Here is a 23,038-nt window from a genome sequence, read left to right on the forward strand (position 1 = left end):
CAGTGAAGAAAATTTTTGTTGACATCTTAACAATACTTACACAAATAAACGTTTTCTTCAATATGGCGTCAAACAATTAAATCCTTTTTTAAAAATTAATGAGAGAAAAAAATTTACCATCCTCCTACCGTCCAATATCTCTCACCAGTAACATTTGCAAAGCAATGGAGATAATATTGAGTAAAAGACTGAAATGGCACACATGGAAACGAAAAAAATTTTAATTCCAATATAAAGTGGATACCGTTCAAACAGATCGACAACTGATAACATTGTTGCACTAGAATCCAAAATTCATAAAGCATTTACAAATTAACAAAAAGTAATCGCAATATTTTTCGACATCAAAAAAGCTTTCGACACGTTGGACGCATTATATCCTCAAAATTATGAAAAACTGGAAAATAGATGGTAACTTTCTCGCTTTCACCAAAAACTTTTTTCAAAACAGGTCCGTACAAGTAAAAACGAATGGATTGATGTCAACATCGAAATCACTCTATAATGGAATTTCTCAAGGATCGGCCTTAAGTCCACTATTATTCTTAATCGCAATAAATAATATAACAAACTACATAAAGCTTCCCGTAAAAGCTAATCTTTTTGCTGATGATCTAATAATGTATGTTAAAAGTAAAAATATAGAATTAACTACGCAAATTTTACAGAGAATTTTAAACAGCTTAGAAATGTGGTCTGTAGAGACTGGTTTACCTTTTTTAACTGAGAAGACTAAAGTAATGATGTTTGACAAAAGAAGAGCAGAATACAACTTAAACTTGTATCTAAATGGTCATTCTCTAAAACAAGTCCGCGAAATCAAATTTTTGGGTGTAATATTTACTCACAACTCACATGAACTTCACAGATCTTGTCAACAAAGAATAAACTTACTAAGAGTTTTATTCAATCATGGACGGGGTTCAGATACTAAAATTCTTCTGAATTTATATCAGACATTAGTAAGAAGCAAACTCGACTACATATGCATCTGTTTTGAAACAGCAAATAAAAATTAACCAAAAAAACTGGATGTTATTTAAACCACATCTCTACGACTAATCTTTGGAACCTTTAGAACTACTCTAATAAGAATATTTATTTAATATTCTAAATAGAATAATATTTTTAATAGTTTTTAATAGTTTAATAAAGATTTTAGAAGTTTTTAATAGTATTAAATTTACACCTTTTAAGTTTGTTTGTTTGATTATTTCTTTAAAAAGGTCATAATGTAGTAAAAATTAAAAATAATTATTAAAAATTATTTTTACAAAATTTACCAAAAATTTATTGTATAAATTTTTCCATCATCATTAACAGTGTGTATAATTTATAATAATTTAAACTGGTACAATGCTATTCCAAAAACTGGCGGATTCGCAAAATTTGAATTTGACTTTATTTTCTGTAGTTACTTTTGGTGGCTACTTCAAACTTTTCCGATTAAGAATAACATAAATATTTAGCAGGTTTAGAAAATAATATATTGCTATATTGTTGTTTTATATGGTATATCGTTGTTTACCTTACAGACTTCTGATCATTAAAATTTTCATACATTCAAATGGTACATTATAAAATTGGTGAATGCGCAGTTCGAATTTGAATATTTTCAGATGGTTACCATTATCATCTGGTAGTTGGAGGTTGGTAAAGGAGTTTAAAGCCAATATGGGTTACATATGCTTATACTGTAATAAAATTCCAAGTAATGTCTACTGTTTCCGACGAAAGAGTCGGGAGTTTTGGAAAAAAAAGGACCGCAAAACAACTGGGTGCATGGCGTATAATGGGTGTGCGTTATGTAGCATATGAGAGGGGGTGAAATTCGAGTTTCTGGTGTCAAAAACTGGAACCATAAAGAGAATAAACTCTGACAAAAATTTTCGGTTCTCAAGGTTCGAGGTTGGGCAATGTCTCGGATATATTAGTTTTATCAACGATGACTTAATCAACAACATGGACTACTCATCCGGTACATAGAATGTGCTGACTTTAGATAAACCAGGAACACAGGCTACTCTACGAGCCGAAAATACAAAATAAAACTAGCAGCAATACAACAAACTAAATAGCTAGGACACGGAATAAAAGACAAAAAACCGCATAAAATACTATATAGCGGAAAAGACAGCGATAATAATAATACGAACCTGATTTGATTTCAATGATTATTAACGGTAGTATTATTATTGTCAGCTTATACTGGATACTCAGCTTATACTCATACAATACTGAATCAAGCATTTTTCTTCAATCACATGTATATATCCTTTACTTTAATTGTAGTTTGCCCGTAATTAAAGAACAGTACGTTGATCTCAAAACAAATTGCAGTTTTTAAATATTAAAGGCCGGTTCTGAAGTACAGCTCCGAACAGTTCCCTTCGATACAAATATGGCTACGAATGAATAACAGAATATTTTAAACTTACCTAAATAGATTAACTGACTTTTTGTCTTTCACACAATTTGCAGTTGAATAATAAATACAGTTCTTAATCATACACCGTGGCATCTTATGAAATATAATTACTAACTCAATCCACAAAATAACACAATTTAACGTAAACAATTTAAATCAGAGAACTACTTATTGCCGGCGGACAGTGCAGGAGGGGCATAATCTGTCTGCTTATTTTCATTGTCAGGACAAAGGAGTGGGAATTAAGGTAAAACGTACAGGCTATGCACTTGTCGATGTCCTATCTACCGATTTAATTAATCTTAATATACGACCGAGTGACCGAGAAATAATATCAACATCGTGCTAGGAGATATAAATGCGCAAAAAGGTAAAGATCTTTTTTAGATATCATTGAAAACATTCACTTCATCAAAACACCAATGGAAATGGAGAATTACTAATTAATTTTGTCAGTAGAAAAATTATTATAAGCTCCACTTCTTTCCTTTGATGCACATATCGAAATGGGTTATAGTGTAGCAACAGCCAACCAAATTTATCATGTTTTCATAGAATAAAAGGCATACAAGCATACAAGATATGAAGCGCCAAAGGAGAGCAAGTTTGCGGATTTGACAAACTCCTAGCACAGATAAAATATAGATGCAAAATTCATAGAAACAAAAGAATAAATAGGAATAAAAAACAGAACAACTAGATATAAAATAAATTGAGATAACAAGATATCAAACAGAACTATAAAACATAAATATTACAAACACTGACAAATACAGGCAGCGTAGGTACCAAACAACATTGGAAAAAAATTAATACACAGTAATTGTTGCAGGAAGAAAAGGCATAGGCACATAAAAAAAAACAAAAAAATTTCCAACTCGTGAACTATTTAGTGAACGTTTTCTTTTGACTGTTGATATTTGAACCAATGCATACAGATACTAATTTAAAGATCATAATTTTTTTAAATTCCAAAGAGAGTAAAATATTCTTATCTTTCATCCTCTGTAAATAGCGTTAAACATTTTTTTAATTAATATTTTCAATTATTTTCTCATTCTTTATTATAACCCTTTTGGTTAAATATGCTTTACCGCTATTGTTTAACATTTTTTTTGTTGACTGCCCAATTTTCTTTATTGAGTGATCTTTTTTTAGTTTAAGCTGGTTTAGGGTCTACTCAAAGATTTTGCTAGTCATTATGATCATTTATATTTTCGTCATAACTTGAATATGTACCTAAAACAGGGAGACAACACATTTAAAAAGTTAAGCAAGTATAATTAGCTATAAAACTTAAAAAAATAAACAAAATAGTTTCATATACTTATTAATATATTTTAAGGTTTTAAAACAACTTAATGAACAACAATGAAAACTTACCGGAATTAATTGATTTTATTCAGTTAAACGGTTATGTTCGGAATCAAAATCACCAAAATCATCTGTATCCATCAAAATATACTATTATAACTCGATTTGAAACAGCAAAACAGTTAACATAAATAAATCAACGAAATGATATAATATGCAACATAACGTCTTACAATTTTGCCATAATAAAAGTGAAGTAACTTGGGACTTACTTTATTATTATTGCGACTTGTGACTTACTTCACTTTTATAATGACATATTTATAGTTTAAGCTCTCGATCAAAACTGATAACTCCATCTATATGTTGAAGGAGTAAGTTATTGGAGATAATTCGCTTTTATATTGAAATATTAAACTAAATGTGGTTGAATGATACAATAAAGAGTAAATAACAAAATAGAGAGTTACAACACTATTACAATGAATGACAGATATATTTTCATAAAACAACGATTACCGCAATGAACCTATGGGTGAACTGTGCTAACAAATATACCCAGATATGCACTGCTTATGTAGTGTGAGCTATGGGGAAGGACCAGAGATGATTGTAGTCGATCCAAATAATATGCTTAAGCCTCCCATGGTTTTTTTCCTATCGTGCAATTTTATTATCCATGTTTTGAATCCGTAAATAAATATAGGAAACGCTAAGGCACGTACCTACTAATCTCATTTTGGAGTTCATCGACAAATAGCGTCCAAATATCTTTCCATAGTTTTGATAATCGACTCATATCGTTTTTGCTACCTGATCTATTATTCTCCCACGTATTTTGGTTTCACAAGAACCAAATTACTAATGTATAATCGTTAATATTTTAACTTGTTAAAAATTTGAAACTCCAAGGTTTTAGTTGTTTGCAGTGAGTTTGTTATTTATTAATCTTAAGATCACATTTATTGCTTTTTGTTTTTTACTCGCTATAAAAAATAGTTATTAGATTTGCGTCGTCTGCATTTCTAAGGTTCAAGATCTTTTTGTTAGTGATATAAATAGACTCATTCCATTATTCAAGTGCTTTTCTTAATATACACTCACCGGCATGATAAACGGAGCACTTGCATTTTTAAAATAAAAACTTAAAATTTGAACTATCTTTAAACTTTTATTACTATAATAATAAAAACACAAACGAAACAAACTGTTTTAAGTAATTTTTAATAAAACTTAAATGCTTATTCAGGAAAAAAATACATAAAAAATCAGAAATAAAGAATACACTATTCCAATCACTTTTAAAAGTGAAAAGTTAGCTGTTGGTATTCTATTGTTATTCTCTTGTTCTTGTTGATGTGAGTAAACTAGCAAGTCGAATCAAGTATCAAACACAATTTGAAGTTGAATTGCGTTGATTTAATCTCAAGAATTATGGTTGTAAATCCCGAAACAGCAGCTGCTATTGAGCGATATGTTGCTCAAAAGTATCTAATATCCAATAGTACTGTTCACCGTATTTTACACGTTTCTTGGCAACCGGAGCTTACACTGGATGACCTGGAGTCGTTCCCTAACGAAAAACTAGTGCCCGTGATGATTGCTTCATTATTTTACATAGTCTACGAGATTGTCGTGCCACGGCTGTACAAATCCGAAATCAACTTCAGTACGTCCGGGATACTAACGTAAGTAAACAAAAAATTAGACGAAGGCTTGGAGAAGAAAATTTAAGCAGTCGCAGACCTGCAACAGGCCTACAACTTTTCAGGCGCCATCGGGTTTCGCGGTATCAGTGTGCCAGAAACCATGCTCGTTTTACTGCAAATAATTGGAGGCACGTTTTATTCACCCATAAGACCTTGCGGTCTCCAGATGGCCGATAGAGAGTACGGCGAAGACACCGTTTTGTAGAATGTACCTTTAGTCGTAGCGCAGGCAATCAAGGGGGCTCAATTATGATGTGGGCTGGAATTTCTCAAGAGCCACGTACATAATTGTACATCATTCTGAGAGGCTTCATAAGAGCTGCCAGGTACATTAATGAAATTCTCCAAGATTTTCTTGTGCCTTATGCTAGTTTTGTTGAAAATGACTTTGTTCTGATGCATGATAACGCCAAGCCTCACAGTGCGAAAATCAGTTAACAGATCATAAATGAAGTAAACATTCCTGTAATAAATTGGCCAGCATTTAGTCCAGACGCACCCCCAATCAAACGTATTTGGGACATGCTTGGGCAAAGGATACGAATTCGTGTTGCTGCCGCTTTAACCTTAAATCAGTTACAAGAAGCCCTTTTAGACGAATGGAAACTTATTCGTTAACGGAACATTTCTCATTTGATTTTAGGCATACCAAAGGGAATTCACGCAATAATTCGAGCACGTGGAGGATACTTACATTATTAAAATCAGTTTGTCCGGACACAAAATTTAAGTTTTAAATTCAGCGTTATTATGCTACAAAATTTACTTACGTTTTTTTCTTTTTAAATTATTATCTACTAAAATAGTTCTTTATTTAAAAGTTAAATTTCTATTAGAAGTTACTCACAACAGTTTATTTCGTTTATGTTTACGTTATTATCATAATAAAAGTTTAAAGAGAATTAAAATAAGTTTTTATTTTTAAAGTGCAAGTTCTCCGTTTTTCGTGCCAGTGAGTGTATATTCTCCATATAAGTTAAAGAGACTTTCATTATTGATCGTTGGATATCATGTTGTCTACCCAATTTGCTATAGTGACTTTATTGATAACAGCTCTAAATAATGATGATTCTGTTTCAAATTTTTATTTTGGTTTAATTATTTTTGTATTGGCTCTTCAACAGAGTGTTGACTGATTATAAGAAATTTTCATCTCACATTCAATTTGTCACAAAATTTTCCAGTTTATAATTTGAATTTATTGAGCTCTTTCAATGAGCTGCGTCTTATTTAGAATTTGCTTCCTTTTACACTTACCCTTAACCAAACCTGCTTTACTGTCTAGGTATACATGTATGCAATATTTGATGAATCTCAATAGAATTTTACTTGAGTGTGGAATTGGTGAAATGGTTCGGAAAATACTACATTTTGTAGTTGTACCTTTTTTATGAATTTGAGTAAATAGCGCAGTACACCAATCGCTCTGCCATTTGCCGATTCGCCATATCTTTCACTTTGGTGTAGAATTAGTGAAATTGTTTGGAAATTACTACATTTTATAGTTGTACTTTTCTTATGAATTTGAGTAAACAGAGCAGTACACCAATTACTCTGCCGTTTGCCGATTCTCCATATCTGATTTCACAGTTTCACATTAATCAGCCACATGCCGATTCTTCAGATCTGATTGCACAGTGTTCATATTAATAGATTCACCTGGAACCAAGGTTCACCCTTGTTCTGTATAAGTTTGTCTGTGATATCATCGCAACCAGGCAATCTATTGATTTTAAGGTATTCTATGGCTTTATGAACTTCAGACCTAAGAATATCTAAATATAGGTTTATATGGATGACTTCTAGTACAGTAATATGATTAATGTTAGACGTTAACTCTTTCTATAGTTCTGTGTTGTATTCCTTATAAGTCTCCAGAACCGCCTTTATATTGTTTATCAAATTACCAGTTTCATATTCTATAGTATTGTTTCTGACTTTAAATTCCTGAGCAAACAGCTTCAATTCTTGAAAGAAATCTCTTGTTTCATTTCGATGTTCGTGAATTTCTACTTTTTAACAGATTTTGAAAACATGTTCATTTTTATTTTTTCACAACTTCGTCAAATTTCTCTAGATATTGTTTTTTAATCATTTCAATTATAAACTGCCAACTTTAAGTTGTTTCCTTTGCTTTATAATTTTCCACATTTGGTTACTAATCTATGGTTTTAGACTACTGCTTCTTGCAGATTGATATTTTTATTAGTTGTATTTAATATGGCCTATTTAAAGTCACTTCAAAAAGTTTCAACATCAACGTCTCAACAAATCAATGTTACCAGTTGAGTCTCAGTTAGCATAGGAGGTCAAGAAGTCTGCTTAGTTAACTAATCAGTAACTAAGGAGTAGAAAAAGCTTGTGGTATTTGGCCAAAAGATACCAAAATTTACTGGTAGCTTCCACGATCTGCATCTGCAAAAGTTTTTGCGTTTATAACCCAGTATATTAACCCTTAATAATTAGTCGCGTGGGGTCATTGTGACCGCACGGTACGTTACCGTCGTTCTAACTATTAACCGCGCAAAGATGTGACCACCTCCTTCCCTCTACCTTCCTAACAAGACAATGTCTTACGTAAAGTACTTAGTAAAGTAAAGTAAGTTGATCTAAAATGTTTCTAAAGTCTGTTTATTTACACTAACATCATTGTATAAATATTAATAATGATAAAATAAATAGTGGCGGTCGCAGAATTTTTATCAAGGGGTATATTGCTGCGTACGCCCATAAATATTGGTTTATAAAAATGATAATTATTTTAAGGATGGCTGGCAGAATACTAACTGAAAACGAATTACGCCAAATTGCCGATAATTTGTGGAACGACGAAGATAAAGTAATTCTTACTCGAAACAAGAAGAGAATGAACAGGATGAGGAAGATCGAGTGGCAGAAATTAAAGAACAATCAATTCATTATTTTTACACAAAGGACAAAAATCTAAAATGGTGAAAAACGTGTGCACCTTTGAAAATAAGAAAAAAGAAAACGCAACATAGTTACTGTTTTACTAATACCGAGAGAGGAACTGCATAACTGAAAACCAATATCTGCATCAACACCTTTGGAGACGTTTTCTTTATTTTTTGGTGACCGTATATTTGAACTGCTTCTCATGTACACAAATAAGTATATTGCACGTATACGTAACAATTTTTCAAGAGAGAGAAAGAGAGAGAGAAAGAGAGGCAACGGATGTAACGATTGAAGAGTTGCATGCATTTATAGGGCTTTTAATTATCAGTGGGATACTAAAATCCGCTTATACAAATTTTAAAGAACTTTGAGCAAAAAATGGTACATGTTGTGCAATGTTTTCTCACCATGTCGTCCCAAAGGTTCTGATTTTTTATTAGATGCTAGATATTATTAGAAATGGATAAACTTGCTGCTGTCAGAGAGTTTGTAAACATTTTGTCAGAAAGTTTTATTTTTTTTTCATATACCACTGGCGCCTATGTAACAATCGACGAACAGCTTATCCCATTTCAAGGACGTTGCGCTTTCAGGCAGTACTTATCAAACAAACCTAGCAAATATGGTATTAAAGTATTTGCGATGGTTGATGCTAGAACTTTCTATTTACAAACATTTGAGATATATACAGGAACTTATCCAGAAGGTCCATATAGAATTAGTAACTTACCGTCAGTTATTGTGAAGTGATTAGTTGAACTAATTAAGTATTTAAATCGTAACGTTACAACTGACAACTGCTATACAGTCTGTCCCAAACCCTTCTTTCAGTGCGTCACTAATTTTGACGTCATATAGGATTTTAAGAATGTCGAGAATTATTGCATGGCATTTTAGTTAAATCTGACAGTTGAAGGATCGTAATCGGCTAAATGTGAAAAGATTATTTTTTGAAAATGTGGAGTAAAAACTTTAAGAACTCAATTTTTTTTAATTTACATATTAGAGGTACCGTCCTGTATAAAAATTTTTATTGTGCATTATATTGGAACGGCAGTTTGTCATAATTCCTATTCTATACACTCCAAGGAAAGTGCTTAATTAGCTAAGATTTATTTATGTATTTATTATTATTTATTACAAACACTATGGCTAAAATGTATAGTATTTAAACTACTAATGTGAATATTTTTTAGAATTTAAAACTTACTTCACGAACGGCCGAAACTGGTAATAAAGTTGTCCCAGCCTCTTATTTTAATTGAAAACAATTTAATAATTTTAATATTAGTCTTTGTTCATTCTCGGTATATCTCGGCATACTTATTTAAAATATTTTTATGACAATAAATACAAAATTAAATTTTCACTGTAAAATGTCTAAAAATACTATCCTGGAATGACAATTATCATTTTATCAGTTGACATTGTCAAAGTACTGTCACTATCGAGACCATCTGCGTCAAATTATATTTATGCGTATCATTGATTGGATATCTATTTAGCGTATTCTAAACTCCGACTAATTATATATTCGTAAGTAGAATTCGCTTTAATATGCAAATACCCGTGAACGAAATATAATTTTCTAAATTCTATGTATAATATTCACAGACTCACGTTTTTTTCTGTCACTTCTAGCTTAATGCGTTAGAGAGAATTCGATAAACTGTGACGCACTGAAAGAAGGGTTTGGGATGAACTATACTAGTGTACCTTTAGTAAGTACCCTGCTTACCGATTATAAGTTGACAATGGTAGGTACGCTTAGAAAAAATAAAAAGTAGACTTCCAAAAACTTCATGCCACATAAAAAAAGACAAGCTAGGAGTAGCATTTTTGGTTGTACGGAAGAAATAACTATGGTCTCGTATGTGCTTAAAATTTTGAAAAGTGTCATTTTAGTTTTAAGCATGCATCACTATGATAAAATAGATCGAACCACAAACGATCTTTTTAAGCTAGAATTAATAACATTTTACAATTGTACAAAAGCAAGAGAAGATGTTTGTGATTAACTTTGTGCTAACTATAATGTAGAAAGACGAACAAAAAGATGGACTTTGGCTGTTTTCTTCCACTTCTTAAATGTGGTTGCCAATAATGCTTTAGTTATATATAAATCTAATACAAACAATACAAGACCAACTCAAAGAACATTATTGAGGCAATTGTCACAAAAACTCGTAAAAAATGTTCAGGTAACTAACAGTTTATTTCAAAATACCCAAAAAATTTACAAAAGCGTATTCAACAGCAGCAAAATATATCTGAACAAATAGTGCTCCAACCTTATGTATCTGGACAATCCCGTAGGAGATGTGGCAAAGTGCTAAAGGAAAAATAATAATAAACAACCAGTTAAATGTAGCGAATGCAATACTTTTATTTTTAAAGCCTATATAGATTTTATGCATCGACTGTATTGATAGCGATTAAATTATGTAATATATTTTTTTAATATTTTCACGTACTACCTATTATCTTTTAGACTAGCATATAATTTATCAGTAAAATGTTTCACATTCAAATAATTTAATTTCTATTGCTCTTAACACAAATGGGCCAAATTGACCCCATGCGACTAATTATGTATTTTTTTGTCACGCGACTAGATAAGGGTTAAGGTAATTTATCCTTAACTATTAAACACAAAACTAGTCTTAAAATATAATATAAATAATTCACATTTAATATAAAGAAAAATGTATAATATCTGATTCCTCGTCCTGTTCCCTGAGGATTTCCAAGTGTAGTGAGTCTTTGCGGTTAGTGTTGGAAGTTGGTCTTCATTACAGATAATTTTCTTTGGGCGCAGACCTCAATTAATCGATAAGTCCGTTCATTTCCTTTACCCAAACTGAAAGGACCAATTTTATATTGTGATATTGGTTCTACAAATTTTATCATTAACGTCGTCTATTATCATTACGATATCTTCTTCTTTTATTGCCGTCTCTACTAATGAAGTTTGGCTATAACCATTGTAAATTCGTCTCTATCTTCTGCTTTTCTTAAGAGCGTCTGTGTGTTTAACCCGGTCCAGTCGCGAATGTTTTTTAGCCGGAATATTTGTCGTCTACCAGGACCCCTTTTTCCTTTAATTTTACCCTTTATAATAAGCTGCAACAACTCGTACTTATCATTACTAAGTATGTGTCCCAAATATGCTGTCTTTTGCCTTTTATTGGTGGTCAAAGTTCTCTGTCTCTTCCCATTCTGTGTAACACCATTTCGTTCGTAATATGATCGGTCCATGGTATCTTCAAAATTCTCATAAAAAGATACATCTCAAAAGCTTTCAGTTCTCTTATTAAGTCAACATCTACAGTCTAGGCTTCGACACCATAAAGAAGAATAAAGTGAATATAATATTTTACCATCCGATATTGGATTTGAAGATTAAGTATTTGGTTACTCAGAAATTTCTTCATCTTCAAAAAGGCTGCTTTTGATTGCTCTATTCTTGAGCGAATTTTTGATTTCGGATTTAAATATTCCGTAATCCAGACTCCTAAATATTTCATTTTGTCCACTTGCTCAATATCTTCATTTTTTCTCTGGATCCTTGTAATGACTTTGCCCCTCTTACTGATAACCTTAATTTTTGTTTTCTTTATGTTTATTGTTAAACCAAACTGTTACCCAGTATCACAAATTATGTTTAGTAACGTCTGCAGGTCTGTCTCACTTTCAGCGATAATGACTGTATCGTCAGCATAACGGATATTATTTATAATTTTACCATCTATCTTGATCCCTTCTGTACATTTTTCAAGTGCTTCCGTAAATAACTCTTCAGAATATATATTTAATAGTAATGATAAAAGTACACAGTTTACAACACTCCTCTACTTATCTGTTGCGCAAAAGATCTTATTGTTGGTCTCGACATTTTTGGGCAAGAGTTGTGAAACTATAAAGAGCTCACTGTTCCGAAGCCGTTACGAAAGCCAAACTGTCTATTAATCATATCCGCTTCACACTTTCTGAATATTCTTGCATGTATAATCTTTAAAAATATTTTTAATAAGTGTGACATTAACCTGATTAATCTATAGTCAATACAGTGTTTGGGGTTCTTGGTTTTTGGTAGCGGAACAAAGGTCGATAGTAGCTATTCTGTAGGTATGTCACCAGATTTATATATGTTGTTAAAGAGTATAGTTATTGCAATTAAATTGTCTTTGTCTATAAGTTTAATCAGCTTGATATGAACTTCATCTGGCCCTGGGGCTCTGCCAGATTTTGAGTTGTTTATAGCATGCTGGACTTCAGATTTTAATATTATTGGAGCTTCCTGGTTATCAATCTGTGTTGGTTCCGTTCTTGTGTCCATGAAAAGATCTTCAATATATTTGATCCATACTTGTTGTATTTCAATTGGGTTATTAACAGATTTATTGTTTTTAATTCTTTTACTTTTTTATGTAAATTATAATGATCATGCTTTTTCTCCAATTCTTCCACTTCGATGCATGTTTCCAGCATCCACTTTTCCGTAGCCTCTTTTATTTTGTTCCTTATTAATTTATGTTGTTCTCTGTACTTATTTGGGTTTTTGTTTCTATATTTTCTTCTTTGTTCCATGATTTGCAGTATTTCTCGAGTCATCCAAGGTTTTCGATTTTTAGTTTTCTTTTGTAGAGTCTCTTTCTGTGCTTGTATACCAGAATCTTTGATTTTGCTCCACATGATGTTTACATTCTCAGTGTTTTTCATTTCTGATGTAAATTTCTTCATTTCTTAATTGATACAAGTTGAAGCCTCAGCACGGATTTAATTTATTCTGAGTAACTGAGTATTAACCTTAGAACTTTCGGATTTTATTATCTTTTTTACTCTCAGTTTCATTTTTGAGACAAGGAGGTTATGGTCTGAGGGGACATTTGCTCCAGGAAAAGTCTTAACGCTTACAATGTAATTTCTTATTTATGATATTACAATATTTTTACTAAATATTATTAATATTTTATTAAGCTTCTTCTCCAAAGCAGTAATAGAATTTTTTCACATTTATGTCGCATGTTGTTGATGTTGGGGCCTATAATTTTATGAATTGTAAGATGCAAATTGTGAAAAAAATCTAAGATAAATAATTCTATTATCAATTGTATCATATCTGTATGCACAGTATTGGAGTCTTAAGGAGACTATCATTGCTACGCCATTCTTACTTTTATTTCAATTACCACCGACATAGATATTTTCGGAAATCTTCGGAAGTGTCCTGTCCCTCTCCATTGGGTGCTACTTATCCTCTTTTTTAAATATTATCGACTTGCTGCCTACATTGTCTGCGATCCTGTGCCTTAAAGACGGCCTCATGTAGGGATTTTCCCACAAGAGTTTTCGTTTGGTCTGCCCATCGTGTTGGAGATTTTCCTCTTGGCCAACAATAGTAATTCATAAGAGTACTTCACACTGATTCTGTCTAGGACATACATAGAATTTTTGTATTGAACTACATTTAGAAGGCTTTGATCTTATTCTTATCGATTGTGTCCATGTTTTAGCTGTGTATGTAGCAATGAAAAAATAAGGGAATTGACCAAACTGAGCTTAGTATTCCTTGTTATTGTTCGGTCTTTCCATATTTTAATCAGATTAGCTGTTGCGGCTCGGGCCGTTGCTAGTCTACGCTTAATTTCTGAGAAGCAATCGCCATTGTGGGTTATCAGGGAGCCCAAGTATACAAATCTGTCTACTACTACGAAATTCGCCACTTGGTGTATATGCGGTAGATTATTATTTGGTCTATCTACGATCGGTATTTTTGTTTTTCCGGTGTTGATCTGAAGTCCAAATTCTTCGCTTATCCGGCTTAGTCGTTCAGTGATGGTAATAATTTCAATTTCATGCGCTACTGGTATAAGTGTATCATCTGCGTATAGCAGATTGCTGATTTTTCTGCCTCTTATAGTGATTTCTCCTTTCCATTCGTCTAGAACTTTTCTTATTATATATTTAGAATATATGTTGTACAATTATGGTGATAGTATGCAGCCCTGTTTAGTTTCTTGCTTTGTCTTGAACGCATTTGAATATATTTCGTATATTTTAACTTTGGCTTTTATATCTGGCTTTTATTTGGCTTTTATTTGGCTTTTATGTGATACAGATTTTTTATTACGTTAACTAGGTGGTTGTGTTCTCCCATATTTTCTATTATACTACTTATACGCATAGAAATAAAATCTAAGCAAATAAATGGATAAATAAAAACTAGGTTTTCTTGGTATTACGAATTATCATATTATATATTATACTTAGTCACGATGCTTACGAGACGACTCGAGGACGTCCTCCAACAATGTGGTCCGACGACATCAAGCGCATTCTGCACAACTAGATTCAGGGTACTCAAGATCGGATGCAATGGAACTATTTACGGTAGTCTTATGTTCAACAGTGGACTCAAAACGGCTGATGATAATGACGAATTATCATAATTTTGATCATAAAGAAATAATAAGCAATAGACAATGCTGAATAAGAACTTGTATTATTTTCTGTTTATTGTAAGTGTTATATTACTAAGTTAACAAAATACTCAATATTTCATAATTCAGTTACAATAATTTAATTCAATTTACAACGAATGGCACAAATCATGTTTTACTTGTTTGGCTTCTTTTAACTAGTCCTTCCTGTAAAGATGTTGATAAAATTAATAATAAAATGTATCGCACATCATGTCAGTGGTCACGTAGTGGAAGTTGATATATCATCAATTACTGTTGGTGCTAACAATAAAGTTTCATATTCGCCAGGCGCAAACTTGCAATATATAAGGATTAGGAAGCAAAGACACTTCCATTGTGCACAGTTTGTCTTGTGTTTGTGTAGAATAAAGCCTTTGCTGTGATTGTAACTCCTAATATGTGAAATATGATAAATGCATTTTTGGCTATTTCCTAAATATTTCCGCCGGAGATAACTGTCGGGTTATAGCGTTTCTACCAAAATTCTCGTAAAGACCAAAACGTGTCGTTCTAGTTAGTTCCGTATACAAGAGTGAAGTAAGAGTAGCTGGCCCGTATTATCTAAAAAAGAACACATATTTACTAGTTAGTATGAGCAGTACTAATTAAAACTTTCAAGATTGTTCTGAAGCTATTTTCTGGTGACATTTTAATGCAATTTACTGTTTTTATTGGAAGTAACCAGAATCTTACTTTAAAATAAGTTTATTGGACGTTTAGATTTTCACTTCGGAAATTGTTCTCAAAATTTAAAACAATAAAATTAAACAATATTGTTCTGAAGCTATTTTTTTGTGGCAAAGTAACCAGAATCTTACTTTAAAATAAGTTTATTGGACGTTTAGATTTCCACTTCGGAAATTGTTCTCAAAATTTAAAACAATAAAATTAAACAATATTGTTCTGAAGCTATTTTTTTGTGGCATTTTAAAGTAATTACTATTTAAATGGGAATAAGCTACAATTAAAGGTTAAAGTAAGTTTAATGATGTTTCAATTTCCACTTCGGAAACCGTTCTCAAAATACAAACATTAGTAAATTAAACAAATTATGTTGTTTTTTGGTTACTTGGTGAAACATTCTTCTAATAATTTAACTTTATCTGACTCATTTATGTTGAAAATTCAGACATACATTATACATTTTAAAGTAGACGACTTTAAAATGATATTGCCAATATTGTTGAATTGCATTCCTGGGACGACTTTACTTGTAAGATAGTTCATTCGATTACATGAAATCAACTTTAACTTGAGAATATCCCTCAAAAAAATCATAGCATGTTATTCGTCTTTAAAAAGACAAACACATGCCATAATGACAGTAAAATTCTTCTGTTACTGATTTCATAGTAAATTAGAAGGGAAAAATCAGGAAAAAAACCTCATAATACTATCCGGATAGGGTGTGTATTTGGTCGTACATTTAGTTTACTTTCAATAAAAACCAAATTCTGATTTTATATGTTTGGTAATTAAAAAAACATAAATGATATATCCTCGATATGTTACTGACTTACTAATACAGGTATTTCCCTTTTAATAACTTTCTCTTTTAATATGGGTACCTAGATCCTACTACATTCTGCCGAGAAATTTGCGACACAATTGGTCTCATTTAGCATAACTAGAGCCACTTTTTTTATTTCCCTTTTTACCATCCGTTTCTTTTAGGAGTATACTTGAATTATTCCATTGAACCCAATGTTTGTTATCCCATGCGTGTTTACATATTTGAGATCTATCAAATCCTCTATTTTTAATATAAGATTTATGTTCACTTATTCTAACATTTAATGGCTTTGATGTTTCACCTAAATAAAACTGATCGCATTTACAACGTATTTTATAAATACAATTCTTTGTCCTTTCTTGTTCATTGTTTGATTTGGTGTTAGACAAAATAGATCTCAATGTGTTTGTTGTTTTGAATGTTTTTGAAATGTTGAATTTATTTTCTATCCTTTTAAGTTTTTTTGATAATCCTTTTAGGTATGGTATTGCTATTTTCCTCGTATTATTCCTTGTGTATGCTGTAGGATCTCGTTCTAAGTTATTCTATTCTATTCGGTCAATTGTTAAATATTTCTTATTTATAAACGATAAATAATTTTTTTAATAAAATAGATTTTAACAAATGTTTTTCCTCCAAGAACGAATTGTCGTTAGAACAAGCAATTTTGCCTCTATCATTTATTTTATTTTATTTACTATGGAAAAGGAATATAATAACACACTACCTTTCCTGGATGTTTTAATCTCTAAGAACGATACTGGATATGAGACTCAGGTGTATAGAAAACCAACCAACAGATATTTAAATTTTAAATCAAATCACAATATTAATATTAAAAAGGAAATCATTAAATCCTTATACGATAGAGTCAATATTAAAATTTAAAATTAAAAGGTCAACATTTTTAAGTTACTTTCCTACATAAATTAAAATTTAACTTAAGAACATCCCTCTAAACATCATCGTAGCATATGATTTGTCTTTAAAAATACAACCACATGCAATGATGACAGTAAAATTCTCTTATTAGTGATCTCACAGTAAATCACGTGAAAAAAACCTTATGATACCATCCCGACATGGTAAATATTTGATGTAACACTTAATTAACTCTCAATATTAACACAAAACTCTGATTTTATATGTATGTTATTAAAAAACATAAATGATATATCCTCAATATGTTAATAACTTACAAATTTTCAAATTTTCTATTTTTGATATAATATTGATGTTAACCTATTCTAAAATTTACTGGTCTTGATGTTTCACCTAAATAAAAATTTTCGTATTTACAAAGTATTTTATAAATACAATTCTTTGTTTCTTCTTGTTCATGGGTTAGCTTTAGACCAAATAGATCCCAATGTGTTGTAGTTGAAATGTTGAATATATCGCCTATCGTTTTAAGTTTTTCCGATGATCCTTTTATATATGGTTATTGTTACTTTTCTCAAATTATTTCTTGCGATTGTTGTTGTTTTTAAATATTACTTATTTATAAACGACAAAGGATAATCATTTTTTAATAAAAAAGATTTTAACAAATGTTAAATGTTCTAGGAACGAATTTTTGTTTGACCAAATAATTTTTAAGAGATATATAATGTTGTTATGAATTCGGTTTCTATACACGTAAGTCTCATATCCAGTAGCCTTTTTTGAGATTAAAATATGCAGGTAAGGTAATATGTTATTATATTCCTTTTCCATGGTAAATATTATTATCTCTTCTTTATAGTTTATATTATTTAGCTATGTATCCAAAACCACTGATCCATAAAGCACATTGAGAACAAATCATTTACTCCACCATACTCTGAATTTTAAATTTTGTTTAAAAAATAATATCTATTTTGAAAGATTCCATAAATATATTGGTTATTAATGGAGATAAAGAAGATACCATTGCTAAATCAAAATTTTGTTTATAGTTTATTATTTACTTGAAAATAGGTATTGTCAGTACATAATGTCAATAACTCCATTATAGCTGATACATTATATTAGTTTATATTATACTATCGCCTGTACGAAGGATTTTTTAGAAATATAGGCAAGATATCGTCATGTCCCGAACTTGAATCTATAAGACTAGAAAGTGCCGTATTTAACTCTGAAAAAGTCAGTTAAATATATTTAACTTGGGAGCAGAATCACAAACGTTAAGATATGCGTCAGATGTGCATCTTGAGGCAAATACTGCGAATTTTAATTTTGATCGCTAGAGAGACTTTTGTAGTGTTCTGCCAAAAAGTTTGCAATGTCTTCATGGGTTAATATTATTTGATCTTGATATTATATATGTTTATTGGTATTTCTCTATGCAATGCCACAAATTTTTCTAATTTTATGCCAAACTTCCTTGGAATTTGTTGCATTATTGATTGTTGACACAAATTGTTGCCATGAGTTTCTTTTTGCTTGAGTGGTAGTAAGTTGCGCCTGCGCTTTTAACTTTTTTAAGTTAATTTTATTTTAAAGTGTTTTATGTTTTTTTATATATATTTAAGGCAGATTTGAATTTCTTATGGCTTTTTCGCACTCTGTAGACCACCATGGTACTGGTATCTTTTTGGTTAGTTGTTGATAAATTTTATTGATTTCATGAGAATCGTAAAAAATAGCAAATATCGAGCAGTGTTTATATATTTAACATTTTTATCGAAACTGACCTCATTTGCGGCAAAACTCAAAAAATTATTACAAAATCTGCATCCTTCACCTTTCAGACGCAGTTAGATCAAAAGATATCGAATTTTTACCGTCGAGTTGATACAAATTTTATTTAAAAAAAATTGATTGTATGAGCATAACTGATATTTAAAATCGCCAGTCGCTTCAAGCGTTGTTTCTAAGAGAACGTCTACAAAAAAGTGCTTTTTGCAAAAAAATTTTTGTTCAAATTATCTCAGCTATATTTATTGTCTAACGAGCGTACGTCAACAGCGTTGACGAAGCGTATGTTGTACAACAAGCGTAATATTTTCTACGTCGTAGAGATTCTTGGTAACCCGATATTTTTCGTTGTCCCCTTGTTATGAGGGAGGTTTGCGGGGGAAGCCCCGGTGTAGGAGTGGCGAACTTTTTTGCTTCTTTTTGGAGTCTCAAAATTGAGATCAAATCTCTGACAACTTGACTATTTCGTATTTTTTTTTTATGATTTGCCTATTCTTTATTTCAAAATATTCCATTTAGCCTTAGCCTTTGATATTTTTGATTTTATTTCTTTTTAAAATGAACTATGTTTAATTAAAGTATAGATCTTAGTATTTCTACTATTAAAAAACTATTTTATCCTGTTTCTTTCATTTTGAGGTTTTTGGCGTTAAGCGATACTTAAAAATTTGGTTTTATGTAAATTTATGATGAGCTCTCATTTCTCATATTCCTCTTTTAACTTTTTTGCCATAAACTCTAAACAGCATTTCTTAGGTATTTAATGCTTTTGTAATGTATATGTCATGCAGTGTGAAAAATATGCAACATGCTTGCTTTGATCCCTTGTTTATAGTAAAATTTTCTCGTATTTTGTTTCCAATTTTTATACAAGATTCTGTCTAATTATTTTAACTCTCTTAGGAAATTTATTGAAATTTTCAATAATTTTAAATGCACGGTAAGCATAGTAACACAAGATAAAAGAGCAATAAAAGTTTTAAAGCGGGAGTGTTGTCAGCTACCAACAATTTTTAAAGTATGCCTTAGGGAAAACTTAAAGAATATCGTCTATAAAATGATTAAAATAATAATAGAAGTTACAGTAATTTTATAATTTCCAACTTGTCGATGAAGTTTTTTGTTTTTAATTACTACGTCAATTTTATGCTAAGAAATCTCACTGAATCTTAAAATAATTAAATTTTTAAAATAATAAACATACAAAAATGCACTAAACATTTATGAAACCGAGAAGAAAATTTTCCGAGAAAGAAACGACTGAAAAATGATAAGAAAATCAAAGTCTCATAACTTGTCGCGTACATGATCCTTTGAACGATCACAAGTATATCAAATATAATTCTCAAAAACGAGATTTGTTGATAGTGTTTGATAGGTACTTTTTTTAGAATATCTGGAAAATTAAACTTTTCCTTTTCACCCAGTAGTATCTTTTTGTTTCAGCGATAAGCAAAAATTAACTTTTACTGGGACATTTTTTAGAAAATATAATAAACATTGTTTTTATACAAACTTTAACGTTATAAATGTCACACTTTTGTTATTTTTCTTTAAGTTATTATTTTATTTTAATTTCTTTTGATTTTATTAATTTATTAACTTTATTTTTTATTTTACATAAGATAATTCTTATCACAGTTCTTCAATCAACTCAATATTCTATTTAATCTTTATTTTTTATTTTCAATCGTCATTTATTTCAGTTATAATTCCTATATTTGACCCCAGTCGGTTCTATGTCACAGACATGGATCATATATAAATTTCTATGCCTCACTTCAATAGACAGTATTGCTCTCTCATGTCATTTCTCTGTCATTGCCGCAATTCTGTAGTGGCATATTTTTTATAAATGTCGTTAATATATAAAAAGGCATGCTTGGATTAATTATTCATTTATAATATTGAATTACTCTGGAGTAAGATATATTTAATATTTAACCAATATCCAGCGTCCTTTTATAATTTCAATTTTTATTTAATTTCTTATGCATTTCACTCTTCCACACATGTTTCTTTTAAATTTATAATTCGTCTAATATGCAGTTAGTATCTTTGTTTTAATTTAACTAATTTGTTCAATAATATTTATTTTCATTTTAGCCTTGCCAATTTGCTAGTTTCTATTTAATATTGTAATTATTTTCAAGGCAAGGAAATATTTTAAAATCTATGCAGTCACTAACTCAAGATTTATTATTTTAGTTTTTTTTGACCTAATTAAATTTTCCTATTCCCCCTTGTTGGATGGAACTTTACAAAAGTCTTGTAGCACCAGACACATGGGATGACAACTGCAGCAATGATGCAGAACCCAATAGCAGCGTAGACTAATAGCTACTCAGAACTAAAACGAGCTCGATCCGGCATCTCCTGCAAGTTATCCTGCGAAGCCAACATCAGCAGCTAACCACTACATTCTGCAATTGTTTGAAGATAACAACTAATTATACAGTGATGCCATAAGTATCATATTTTATATTTGGAAAGCTTATAGGCAAAATTTGCTTTGATTTTTAATATATTATTAAAATTTATTTTATATTTTTTTAAGTACAATAAATATGATTAGTTAATATCTTGGTTTATTTCTCACAGCCGAACTCATTATTCAGAGTTACTTAAGAGACTTTTAATAAGACATTCTCACACCTGATATTATCTATTGTCTACATAGTGCTGCAATATATGCTACTATGAAGGCTTCCTCTAGAAAATTCTGCCGCTATAGTAGCCACTTTTGCAAGATGGCAATTAAATGCGCCAAGGTTGTATTTTATTACCTTCTGCTAAATGGGCCTATCTTCTAGAGTTGATGTCAACCACATTGACCCATCTTATTCTATTCACAGAAGCTCGAAATAGATCAGTTGACGTTAGACGTCTATTTCCTAAGATTGGCCAGGATATACGTCTACGTCCAGGGCATCTCTTACTTTCAATTTTACCTTGTCAAATCAACTATAGAAGTCGGTATTTATCATTACGCATGATGTGGCCTAAGTAAGCCAATTTTCTGTTTTTTTTATGGTGTTAATAATTTCTTTGTCTTTTCTTAACCTCTGGAGAATAGTTATGTTACTTATGTGGTCTATATATAAGACCCTCAACATACGTCGGTAGCACCACATTTCAAATGCCTCTAATCTTTTATGGCATCTTCTGTAAGGCTCCAGCTTTCTACTCCATAGAGGAGGACACTAAGGACGTAACATCTTAGAATTCTTATGCGTATATTTTATCGCCATTGTTGATTAATTTATCTCTATTAAGCTTTCTCAGAATAAGTCTTAGCCGAAGTCAATGAGGACCTAATAATAAACGGCTAGTCACTTAATAACATAAGATATGTTGACAATACCGTCCTTCTGGCGGGAACACTAGAAGAACTGCAACACCTTGGTTAACAACTAAAAATACCTTGCACCGATTGTGGAATAAAAATAAATTTATAAAAATCAAGTTCATAGTGTCAAAGTTAAGCTAGTGCTAGATAATATAGAAACTAAACAAATATCTTCGTACAAATACCTTGGAGCATGGATCATAGAAGATACTGATTGGACAAAGCAATAAGACGCCCCATTGAAACTGCACGGTCAACTTTTAACAGAATGAGAAAACTTTTCTGTAATCGTAATATCAAAATAAGTCAAAATATCGCTCAAGATAAGAATGCTTTGATGTTAAATTTTTTACCCTTTTGTATAGGATTAAGGCCTGGACTCTGAAACAACCCAACATTTAAAACCTGGAAGCATTCGAAATGTATTGTTACCGGAGTATTCTGAAAATATGGATGGATCGCAAAACAAACGCACAAATTTTCTAACAACTAGGAAAACAATGCAAAGTTTTAAATTCCATAAAATCAGGAAGTTGGAATACTTGGGGCACATCATCAGAAGTGAAAAATACGAACTATTAACGAACAGAATACGATACAGTACTGTCAAGACAAAGATCTAGTCATAACGAATACTTG

The 23,038-nt window shown here is 31.0% G+C and overlaps 1 protein-coding gene across 1 annotated transcript in view; it reads right to left on the minus strand.

Annotated features, from left to right (window-relative positions):
- Nucleotides 1–14,981: 14,981 nt before the first annotated feature.
- LOC140435583 (odorant receptor Or2-like) overlaps nt 14,982–23,038 on the minus strand; it is a 33,265-nt gene continuing 25,208 nt past the window's right edge. Inside the window, exon 5 of the mRNA XM_072524329.1 lies at nt 14,982–15,416. Within this exon, the coding sequence (XP_072380430.1) occupies nt 15,366–15,416 (51 nt within the window). The 3' untranslated portion in view covers nt 14,982–15,365. The remainder of the gene's footprint in view (nt 15,417–23,038) is intronic.

This window comes from Diabrotica undecimpunctata, chromosome 3, assembly GCF_040954645.1.
Source record: "Diabrotica undecimpunctata isolate CICGRU chromosome 3, icDiaUnde3, whole genome shotgun sequence".
NCBI lineage: Eukaryota > Metazoa > Arthropoda > Insecta > Coleoptera > Chrysomelidae > Diabrotica > Diabrotica undecimpunctata.